Source organism: Poromitra crassiceps (genome assembly GCF_964638095.1).
Source record: "Poromitra crassiceps genome assembly, chromosome: 20".
Classification (NCBI taxonomy): Eukaryota; Metazoa; Chordata; class Actinopteri; order Beryciformes; family Melamphaidae; genus Poromitra; species Poromitra crassiceps.
In genome coordinates this window covers 5,095,556-5,107,448 of record NC_139637.1, presented here as the reverse complement: position 1 = coordinate 5,107,448, position 11,893 = coordinate 5,095,556, and the positions used below count along the sequence as shown (strand labels likewise).

At 44.3% G+C, this 11,893-nt stretch overlaps 1 protein-coding gene across 1 annotated transcript; it reads right to left on the bottom strand.

The window, feature by feature from the left end:
* Window positions 1–2,168: 2,168 nt before the first annotated feature.
* On the bottom strand, window positions 2,169–9,440 carry r3hdml (R3H domain containing-like; the record flags this gene model as incomplete). Its single annotated transcript, XM_083656488.1, has 6 exons — window positions 2,169–2,301; window positions 2,830–2,945; window positions 5,369–5,471; window positions 6,204–6,322; window positions 7,354–7,683; window positions 9,435–9,440. The coding sequence occupies 6 exons, from the start codon at window positions 9,438–9,440 to the stop codon at window positions 2,169–2,171; spliced, it is 807 nt and encodes a 268-aa protein (XP_083512614.1).
* Window positions 9,441–11,893: the final 2,453 nt, after the last annotated feature.

Below are 11,893 nucleotides of genomic sequence, written 5' to 3'. Positions count from 1 at the left end.
ATCCACTCTGGATTCTCACAGCAGAAAGAAGAAGGTGTCAAATGTGGAAGTTTGGCACACGGGCGCAGCTTCAGCGCGAGGAGGCTGTTTGTTGGAGCAAGGTAAGGCCGCTGTTGCCGCTGTTATCTTATTGATTTTCCTAATCTGGGCAAATGTGGGTGGAGAGGTTAAACAGTAACCAGGCTCGTATGGACACCAATCTATATAGCAGCTGTCGCTATGGCAACTAGATGATAGAAACTCAAATAGACATAAAGTTATTGCGTGTTTTACCCCCTTCTTTCCCATCGGCAATGAAACAAAAATTCTGAATATGGATTAAGAGTGAACGATAGAGTTGAATAAAAACAGAGTTTATACAAAGAGAGAGAGAGAGAGAGAGAGAGAGACAGAAGGTAGATAGTGACAAGAAGAGAGAAATAGGTGTGGAGAATGTAGGTACTGAGGGTGGCAGCTAAGAGACTGTGTATGTGAGTGACGTCATCAGTTTTGTTTTGGTGGAGAAAAGAAGTCATTTCCTACTTACCTGTGTAAATTAGCCAGAGACACCTGTGGAGGAAGGAGCACCCACTGAAGTTTGATTCAAAAGAAGGAGATGTTATTTCCTCTTGAGCACCAACCACACTAAGACAATGTCCTAGTATGTGAAAACATACTTGGCAAATAAAATAATTCTGATTCTGATTCTTAGTCTGTCTGGAAAGAAATTCCAGTTTCCATTAGCCCACATCCAGATTATAGTGAGTGAAGGCAGTTTTGTACCAAAATATTCACCACAGAACAACAGACAGACAGTGGAGACTACATATCCCTGTGTTCTGCACAACACATTATTATTATTATTATTACACTATTAGTTCATGTAAAAAAGCACATATGGGTGATTTACTAGGGCTAACAGCATATTAATGTAGGAGGCACATATTTTATTAATATTCTGATTTATTTGTAACTCTAGTTATTTTTCCAGCACCTTGGCCGAGACTTGGCTGGGTCGAGCGGTGGCCCTCCCTCAGATTAATATTCTGATTTATCACATTCTGCACTGAGGACATCATTAAGGTGTCTTTAAGTGATTTCGTTTCTATTATTTTTCTATTATTGTCGAGCGATAAAGTGGCGATCACACAGTGAATAACTGCCTGTAATTATAAATATATGTATAAATTGGCAAAACGCAGTAACTCACCATATGCAGAGCTGCACAAAACAATAGTGTAAGCAGGTTTATCTCAAAAGTGCTGATCGCACGTTGTTTGTGGGAAACATTATGTTTGTTCTCGACATGCTTTGTGATAGTGACAGTGGTGGCGTGTGTGTGTGTGTGTGTGTGTGTGTGTGTGTGTGTGTGTGTCTATCCTCGGTTGACAGGCACGGCTCATATTTACGACCATGGAAGCTACATTAAACTCCTGTTTTATGGCAGAGGAAAGCCTCTGAGTGTAAATGGAGAGACGTAATGAGGTGAAATGCAAGGCGAGATATTTCCTGCAGCAGTTGGTGTATAAACACAAGTCGTGCAACAGCAGCTATTTAGGCGCAGATACAGAGTCGTCGGTTATTTATAACGTAATAAATGTTCAATCAGGCACCCAGATATCCGTGAGTGAAACACATTTCTGTTTTATTCAAGGAGTGACTTGGCAGTTTCTCCAGCCAAAAACACCCAACCCAAAAAAACTGCAATAAACGGCTACAGTAATATCATCTGTACAATAAAAAAATCACATCAAAAGTGCTTCATTCTTTTTTACAATACCTCACAAATGTCAACCTAAAGCAACAAATCCATCAATAACAGTGCAAACAATCTGTGTGGATGTGTTATAAAGTATTAAAATAGGCTTCTTTCACCAGATGACAATCTGATGACTATGATTCAAATATATGTTCCTTTTCAATATTTTCTCAGTAACGTAGGGGTGATCAAAACGGACAAAACAGCAAACAGAGTAAGAAAAGATCAACTTGATTGTGTTAAACATTCACTATTAAAAACGTGCTATAAACATGGAAATAGTGGTAACAGAACAGCTATCGTTGTACGTCGAAATTGTTCTGGAGCCATTGGCTTAACAAAACCAGGCTTTACATGGACTGTGAATTGTATCTGTTCTTCTTTCCCCCCCATTAAACCAGGAAACAATGTAATTAGAAATGGGTTGGTTCTAATATCTTTGCCACCTGTTGGTTTTGGAACCTGCAGAACACTGGTTTCTCCAGCAGGTGCCGCCATAGCTGGATGGACAGGCGGAGCAAGGCTTCCCGGTTTTATAGGGAGCCTCTCCCACCCAGTTCCCTCTGGAAAACAAATAAAGAACACGCTGTCATCTATAAGGTTTGTCATGCATAAGGTATATAAGGTCATATAAGGTCTTGTCATGCATTTGTTTTGTGTTCACAAGGATGTTTGCCTCCAATATCTATTCCAATAATTAAGAATATTATTGATAACAATGTATTTTGTGGGATTTTTCTTTTCTTCGTATAATGTTTTGAATTGTTTTCTCCATTCCTGCATCTCTACAATGTTCAATAAATGTGAAAAAAGTGACCATAAGTAATTGTGTGTTTTTTTCATGCTCATCTTATTAGTGCATTACCAGGCTAATAAATACCATTACCAATATATTGGTGAAAGGTCAAAGGTCATCACACTGCTATCCCAGTTGTAGGGTCCTAATATAGATCAAATATAGATGTGTGTATAGATGTGTGTATAGTGTGTGTGTGTGTGTGTGTGTGTGTGTGTGTGTGTGTGTGTGTGTGTGTGTGTGTGTGTGTGTGTGTGTGTGTGTGTGTGTGTGTGTGTGTGTCTCTTATACTTACTTGATAGAGTAGTTGCAGACTAGAAGCGTGGCGTCTCTCCAGGTGCTCCCGAACACGTACATGTTGGAACACTTGTTGATGGCACATCCCACTCTTTCGGTGCTCGCCCACACCATCTGAAAACACACCACACAACGCAGAGATGCTGCCATGTTCACACTGATCTAGTATATCTATATCTACAGTATCACACTGATCTAGTATATCTATATCTACAGTATGCCAGGATGTCAACAAACACAGCAGCACAAACTAACACACAACTATTCCCCTGTGTGTAGTGAGAGCACCTGAGTAGGAAGGCTACCTGTGTGTAGTGAGAGCACCTGAGTAGGAAAGCTACCTGTGTGTAGTGAGAGCACCTGAGTGGGAAAGCTACCTGTGTGTAGTGAGAGCACCTGAGTAGGAAAGCTACCTGTGTGTAGTGAGAGCACCTGAGTAGGAAAGCTACCTGTGTGTAGTGAGAGCACCTGAGTAGGAAAGCTACCTGTGTGTAGTGAGAGCACCTGAGTAGGAAGGCTACCTGTGTGTAGTGAGAGCACCTGAGTAGGAAAGCTACCTGTGTGTAGTGAGAGCACCTGAGTGGGAAAGCTACCTGTGTGTAGTGAGAGCACCTGAGTAGGAAAGCTACCTGTGTGTAGTGAGAGCACCTGAGTGGGAAAGCTACCTGTGTGTAGTGAGAGCACCTGAGTGGGAAAGCTACCTGTGTGTAGTGAGAGCACCTGAGTGGGAAAGCTACCTGTGTGTAGTGAGAGCACCTGAGTAGGAAAGCTACCTGTGTGTAGTGAGAGCACCTGAGTAGGAAAGCTACCTGTGTGTAGTGAGAGCACCTGAGTAGGAAGGCTACCTGTGTGTAGTGAGAGCACCTGAGTAGGAAAGCTACCTGTGTGTAGTGAGAGCACCTGAGTAGGAAAGCTACCTGTGTGTAGTGAGAGCACCTGAGTGGGAAAGCTACCTGTGTGTAGTGAGAGCACCTGAGTGGGAAAGCTACCTGTGTGTAGTGAGAGCACCTGAGTGGGAAAGCTACCTGTGTGTAGTGAGAGCACCTGAGTAGGAAAGCTACCTGTGTGTAGTGAGAGCACCTGAGTGGGAAAGCTACCTGTGTGTAGTGAGAGCACCTGAGTGGGAAAGCTACCTGTGTGTAGTGAGAGCACCTGAGTAGGAAAGCTACCTGTGTGTAGTGAGAGCACCTGAGTAGGAAAGCTACCTGTGTGTAGTGAGAGCACCTGAGTGGGAAAGCTACCTGTGTGTAGTGAGAGCACCTGAGTAGGAAAGCTACCTGTGTGTAGTGAGAGCACCTGAGTAGGAAAGCTACCTGTGTGTAGTGAGAGCACCTGAGTGGGAAAGCTAACTGTGTGTAGTGAGAGCACCTGAGTGGGAAAGCTACCTGTGTGTAGTGAGAGCACCTGAGTGGGAAAGCTACCTGTGTGTAGTGAGAGCACCTGAGTGGGAAAGCTACCTGTGTGTAGTGAGAGCACCTGAGTAGGAACGCTACCTGTGTGTAGTGAGAGCACCTGAGTAGGAAAGCTACCTGTGTGTAGTGAGAGCACCTGAGTAGGAAAGCTACCTGTGTGTAGTGAGAGCACCTGAGTAGGAAAGCTACCTGTGTGTAGTGAGAGCACCTGAGTAGGAAAGCTACCTGTGTGTAGTGAGAGCACCTGAGTAGGAAAGCTACCTGTGTGTAGTGAGAGCACCTGAGTAGGAAAGCTACCTGTGTGTAGTGAGAGCACCTGAGTGGGAAAGCTACCTGTGTGTAGTGAGAGCACCTGAGTGGGAAAGCTACCTGTGTGTAGTGAGAGCACCTGAGTAGGAAAGCTACCTGTGTGTAGTGAGAGCACCTGAGTGGGAAAGCTACCTGTGTGTAGTGAGAGCACCTGAGTGGGAAAGCTACCTGTGTGTAGTGAGAGCACCTGAGTAGGAAAGCTACCTGTGTGTAGTGAGAGCACCTGAGTGGGAAAGCTACCTGTGTGTAGTGAGAGCACCTGAGTAGGAAAGCTACCTGTGTGTAGTGAGAGCACCTGAGTAGGAAAGCTACCTGTGTGTAGTGAGAGCACCTGAGTGGGAAAGCTACCTGTGTGTAGTGAGAGCACCTGAGTAGGAAAGCTACCTGTGTGTAGTGAGAGCACCTGAGTAGTAAAGCTACCTGTGTGTAGTGAGAGCACCTGAGTGGGAAAGCTACCTGTGTGTAGTGAGAGCACCTGAGTGGGAAAGCTACCTGTGTGTAGTGAGAGCACCTGAGTAGGAAAGCTACCTGTGTGTAGTGAGAGCACCTGAGTAGGAAAGCTACCTGTGTGTAGTGAGAGCACCTGAGTAGGAAAGCTACCTGTGTGTAGTGAGAGCACCTGAGTAGGAACGCTACCTGTGTGTAGTGAGAGCACCTGAGTGGGAAAGCTACCTGTGTGTAGCGAGAGCACCTGAGTAGGAAAGCTACCTGTGTGTAGTGAGAGCACCTGAGTAGGAAAGCTACCTGTGTGTAGTGAGAGCACCTGAGTAGGAAAGCTACCTGTGTGTAGTGAGAGCACCTGAGTAGGAAAGCTACCTGTGTGTAGTGAGAGCACACAGGTCCACTGCATCTGTTCGGGTAGGAGAAGTGGTGTCTCTCGTCATGCCAAGACCTGACCATATCAGTGATGGACCCATACCTGTCATATCAAACACACATCATTCTTTCATTATTTCCTTCAATCATTCATATTAGCACGATACATTTCTCACTAGACAGTACATCAGATCGGCAATTAGGCCCCGCCCCGCTCCCCGTTGACTTCAATGTAATATAGCGCTACGAAAAGAAATGATAGAAAAATAACAGAATCAATCTCGTTTACTAATGACCCCAAAACACCATGACATGACAATATATTACAACTCGTCTGGCCATAGAATGGACAAGATACACGGGAAATATGACTTTGACCTAAAATCATGTGACTCATGTCACATATTTACATTACAGCCGTGAGCCAAGTAGCCTACGACCACGCTGGGCTCCACTACAACAGCATTTCATGTCGGGAGGCTAAATTAGAAACAGGAACTAGGTCGGAGACGGGTCATGAGTCACATGATTATGATATATTACACGAGTTGTAATATGTTGTCATCATGTCATGGTGTTTTGGGGTCATTAATAAACAAGATTGATTCTGTTATAAAAAAAATTTGGTAGTGCTATTTTACATTGAGGTCAACAGGGAGAGGCTTGTGTTTCCCCCCTAAAAGGGGGCGGGAACATGTGCCGCCAGCAGCCGCCTACAAAATGATGTATATCCGATCTGGTGTATATATTATAACTCCAACTTTCTTGTCAACATCTCATCTGTCATTTCATATTTTAATCCATCCGTTGCACAGTTGGTCTGGTATGTTGTTACCTTCCAGAATTGACCGACAGGTTCTGGCCCAAATATCTCATGGCTTGTGTCGGTCCATGGTCCCATATGCACTGTGAGGCCCAGGAGTCAGCTGACTTGGCCAGTCCCTCGTCCCACACCTGTTAGTGGTGAGGAGGTGTAGTGAGGAGAGTGAGGAGGAGAGTGAGGAGGTGTAGTGAGGAGAGTGAGGAGGTGTAGTGAGGAGAGTGAGGAGGAGAGTGAGGAGAGTGAGGAGGTGTAGTGAGGAGAGTGAGGAGGTGTGGTGAGGAGAGTGAGGAGGTGTGGTTTAGTTTAGTTTAGTTTATTAAAGGATCCCCATTAGAAGGACATGAATGCACCTCTAATCTTCCTGGGGTCCTGGACATAGAAAATACAAACATATAATAAAGAAAATAAAAGATAGACTCAACAGAAGATAAAAAGACAATTAGACACACTGATCGTAAACAACACAAACTAATAAGGTCAACAGATATACAACTGAGTGAAAATATGAAATGACGTGTTGACAGATAGATAACAGCACAATTAAACACACTAGACAGAGAAAAAAACATGAAATAGAGAACTGAACAGATTGACAAAAGCTATTTGGCAAGGTATTGCTTTGTTGGTTTTCTAAGAGTAGTTTTATCGTTAACAGTATAGATATGATGTCCTTTGGCAGAGAGTTCCAGAGTGCTATTGATCTATATATAATGGTCATTTTCAGAAAACTGGTTCTTGGAGCTGGGAGTGTAAAGTGACCAGCCGCAGCACCTCTAGTGCTGTATCCATGCCCAGAGGTCATATGTAACTGATCAGCCAAGCTGGATGGTTTGTTATGATGACTAATGGTGAGGAGGAGAGTGAGAGAGGGAAGCTGGTCAACAATTCAGAGAGAAAACACTTTTTCCTATGAGAAGACTACGGGAGGACAGATCTTTCATATATTGGCTGCCTGCTTTTCGTTTTCTGTATCCATAAATAAGAAAGTATTAGCACATCATTTTGTGTGAGGATCATCCTATTCAGAAAGGTTGTCAAAAAAGTGTGTTTGGTTGTGCAGCATTCACTGTATCATTTACAATATAAGATCAGGGGTAGGAGGAGGAGTGCCTTGTCTCCTCTGATCCAATGCACAGTGTCACCACCACAGTGGGCATCTCACCATGTATTCCATGTTGGCAGCTGGGGGGAAGACCTGAGAGCGGACTCGGTTGTGGTAATCCAGCAAAGCGCTCACGTCCCTGGAGGAAATGGCTCGCTTACGTCTGCTGCGAGGCTCAGCGACGCTGCCGGTGAGGTTCTGAACCCACCTCAGAGCCTCAGATCCAGCTCTGCTCGTGCTCAGCAGCTCTGTGGGCCTCGACGACAGCACGGCGGCAGCTGCCGTGTGAGGCATCGTCCACAAGATGGCAGCAAACAGCAGCTGAAGGCAGGCAGCGCCCATCTCCACCCTCTGGACCGGGCTGGAGCAGCAGCAAGTCCTCGCCGGCCTCTGGTGAGGAATGAGAAGTCATTCAGATTTCCAGAGGAAAAAGTGAGTCAAAAGGCTGTGGACTGGAACCATTACATTGTTATGAATTCACAAATGATATCTGGACAAAGTCAAATCAAGGATAACGAGTTGAGCGGGTTCATTAAGTTGATCTGACTCATTAGGAAAGCATCTAAACTAGTCTCGTGTGAGTGCTCAGGCTAAGATCATTGCATTTGACCTGCTGATTTACAACAAACCAATCTTTTGTCAAAAAACACTTTCCCTGCTTCCCATCTTCTCCACCTGATAGCTGGATAGAAGAGTGTATATGTTTCGATCCACTAGGCAGAGGCCTTATATCCAGATTATATAGTATGATTCAAATGGTAGCTTCGCCCACCCTCGATCATTTGAAAGAGTTATGGGAGCAAGATTTCACTTAATGAGATCTCAGACTTTACTTGGCAGTCAGCGATAGGGATGATTCACTCAACATCCATTTGCATCCGACATGGATTATTGCAATTCAAAGTGTTACACAGACTTCATTTATCGAAAAGTAGGCTTGCCAGGATGTACCCCGGCTTTGACCCGACATGTTCTAGGTGTAAACGGGCCCCAGCGACTCTATATCACATCTACATCTGCGGGAAGGACATTCATCCAGACCCTGCCATTGGCATTTTTGGAGTAGCACCTGATGGAGTTACAGTCTCTGGGGCTCAAGCCGAGGCTTTGGCTTTTTCATCGCTTCTGGCCCGACGACTAATTTTAATGAGCTGGAAATCAGCTGCCCCTCCATCTCATGCATGTTGGGTCAGAGATGTTATGGCACACCTTAAATTGGAGAAACTGAAATACACTATACGTGGTTCGACTCAGAAATATCTTAGAGTGTGGGGTCCGTTTCTAGATTACTTTGATAAAAATTACCTCTCTCCTCCCAATACTGCCTAACTGACTTTCAGAGATTCAAGTGTTGGCTTTTGCCACGAGTGATTGCCAGAACATATATCCTCAGCACTTAGCGTATCCCCTGCAAAGTGTATTGTAATTGTTTGTAGCATTTATTTATTTTCATTATTATTATTTTTGAGTCTTGGGTGTCTGTGTCTCTTGTATTATTATGTTCTGTCCTATTTTGGTGCTACATGTCTTGCTTTTTCTTATGTCTCTGTTTATATGTAGTATGTTTGAAATGAAAAACTCAATAAACAAATTTGAATAATACAACAAACCAGTCGACTGACACATTAATGGTGATGTCACGTCACGTGATTAAATGAAAATGGCTTGGATTCCGTTTTATTATCAGAACCGTTTCATTTCCAAATGTGTTCCGTTAGTGTGTTACCGTTAGTGTGTTACCGTTAGTGTGTTACCGTTAGTGTGTTACCGTTAGTGTGTTACCGTTAGTGTGTTACCGTGAGTAACTGGCTTGAAGGCAAAAGGCAAATCATTCTGAAAACGTATGAGATATTTAGGAGACAAATTGAATGAGAGCTGGTTCCTATTCCAGCCAACTTTAAAAAAGTCACTTAAAAAAAGCAAAATAGACTATCCATCCAAAGCAACATTGGATGAAATACTGCTGCTAAACTCTCTGAACTGTTGTGAAGTAGCCTACATGATGACATGTACTTTATCTAACTTTCTCACATACGACTTCTTCTCCTTTTTCTCACAAAAACATAATTATGCACAACATGCAATTTGTAATATCATCTGTTTCAACAGAAGTTTGATATGCAAAAGGAAGAAAAGCATACCTTCATCAGTGGATCCTCTCAGAGCGACGGTGTGAGTGCTGAGCAGCTGAGGAGATCTTCAGTGTGAGTGCTGAGCAGCTGAGGAGATCCTCGGTGTGAGTGCTGAGCAGATGAGGAGATCTTCAGTGTGAGTGCTGAGCAGCTGAGGAGATCCTCAGTGTGAGCAGCTGAGCAGCTGAGGAGATCTTCAGTGTGAGCAGCTGAGGAGATATTCAGTGTGAGTGCTGAGCAGCTGAGGAGATCTTCAGTGTGAGTGCTGAGCAGCTGAGGAGATCTTCAGTGTGAGCAGCTGAGGAGATCTTCAGTGTGAGCAGCTGAGGAGATCTTCAGTGTGAGCAGCTGAGGAGATCTTCAGTGTGAGCAGCTGAGGAGATCTTCAGTGTGAGTGCTGAGCAGCTGAGGAGATCCTCGCTGAAGCTCCAGCCTTTGCAAACAAGCAGCCCACTGGACGTGTGTGGCAGGCAGGCAGGCAGGCAGGCAGGGAGATTTTAACTGGGCCAAGTCTCTCAGAGGGTATCTGACGCACAAACCCTCCTGCACGCTTCTACCTCCCATCGTTTGGTATGATTTAACAGTTAACTTAGAGTCTCTCTTACTCTCTCTCTTACTCTCTCTTACTCTCTCTCTCTCTCTCTCTCTCTTACTCTCTCTCTCTTACTCTCTCTCTCTCTCTCTCTCTTACTCTCTCTCTCTCTTACTCTCTCTCTCTCTCTCTCTGTCTCTCTCTCTCTGTGTGTCTCTCTCTCTCCCCCTCTCTCTCTCTCTCTCTCTCTCTCTCTCTCTCTCTCTCCACCTACTGCTATGAAAATCACAAACACAGGAAATTGCTTTCCGGGATAAAACACCACATTGATCAAATAATATTTCAATGGCCACCCAGTTGAAAATCACCTCTGATTTGTTTTATGAAATAAATACTTTATCTCTTATTATTATGACGACTGATTCACAATATCTCATTCGAAGAGCTGTTATTTGAACACATAGTCTGTCCATTTTAAACGAGTTTCAGGACAGCAGTATTGTAGTATTAAGAGCTTGAGGGTGTTTTGTAAGAAGCTCTTAGTAGCAGCAGCATAGCACACATGTTTTGGCCTGACCCCTGACCTCCCTGGCCTGTTTCAATAAAACGCACTCAGACAGTTTTCATGTTCTCCAGCTGCTGCTGGTTCCAGTGTGTAATATATATATATAATATACTACTGTAACTACCAAGAGACTCAGGGCCCTGCCAAGGTACACTGCACACTAGGGGTGTCACGATACACTCAGTTCACGATACGATACGATACGATACACGATATTGGGTTCACGATAACGATACGATACGATATTTTAACAATATTTTTTTGCGATCGATTTGTAAGTTGATGGGGCATCCTCCACGCTAATTTGAGTCATTTCACCATTTTCATCCTCCGTGTGTCTGTAACGTCCCTCGTCTGTCCAAACAAAGCAATGAAAAGGAGAGCGAGCATGCAATCAGATGCAGATCAGTGCCACCATGTTCAGCTTCTTTTTCTCGCGATACATATTGTCACATTTTGATATCGCGATATATTGTGGAACGATATATTGTGACATCCCTAGTGCACACTACTGTGTACACCAAGAGACATCCCAGGGCACTGCCAAGGTACACTGACTGCACCAACTGGCTCACCAGCCACGGGGGTCACAGACTGCACCAACTGGCTCAGCAGCCACGGGGGTCACAGAGGTCACCAAGAGCACGAGTCCACAGAGAAACAACTGTTATAGAGAAAAGCTGCAAGAACTGGCTGTTCACAATCAGATGCATGTACTTCATTTTTATTATTAAAAATAATGGGGGCCCCTATGTGTGTAGCGGCTGATTGTCTCAGACTCTAGCAAAGCAGCTGAGGTATAGGCAATGCGATGCTATTGAGAAATCATGTTTCATGTTTGAGTTTCCATATCATGACTCCATTTGGAAACCATTTGAAAACCATTTGGCATCCCTTCGCTCCCCTCATGCCCCTGCCCCTAAATGATGGGTTTGTAACCAGCCAGCGTCCTGCAACATGTCTGAGAGGATGAGGAGAAGTGTCCCGGACCAGCAGCACAACCCTGGGAGGAATCTCCATCCAGCCCGCGCCTCAAAAAGGACGGTCTGTGTGTAAAAGAATGACATTGATAGTGTTTCACGGGGGCGTTCCAGTGAGTCCCCCCACTCGCACGCTACGCACAAGGCAAGGGAATGTGAGCCATATTGTTTTAACCTAGTTACAGAGCAGACTTTGATAGATTTCAGATTAATCGACCCAATCATTCTCTTCATGTTTTCTCAACCTATTGCTGTTTTTGCTTAAATGTGCAGAACACTATTCTTGGCTGTCTTTTACTACTAACGTCCATTAACAAAATGCTTGAAAATGATTGATTGGACTTGAACAAGCTTGAAAATTGGATTGAAAGCCAACGCGACACTATATTCA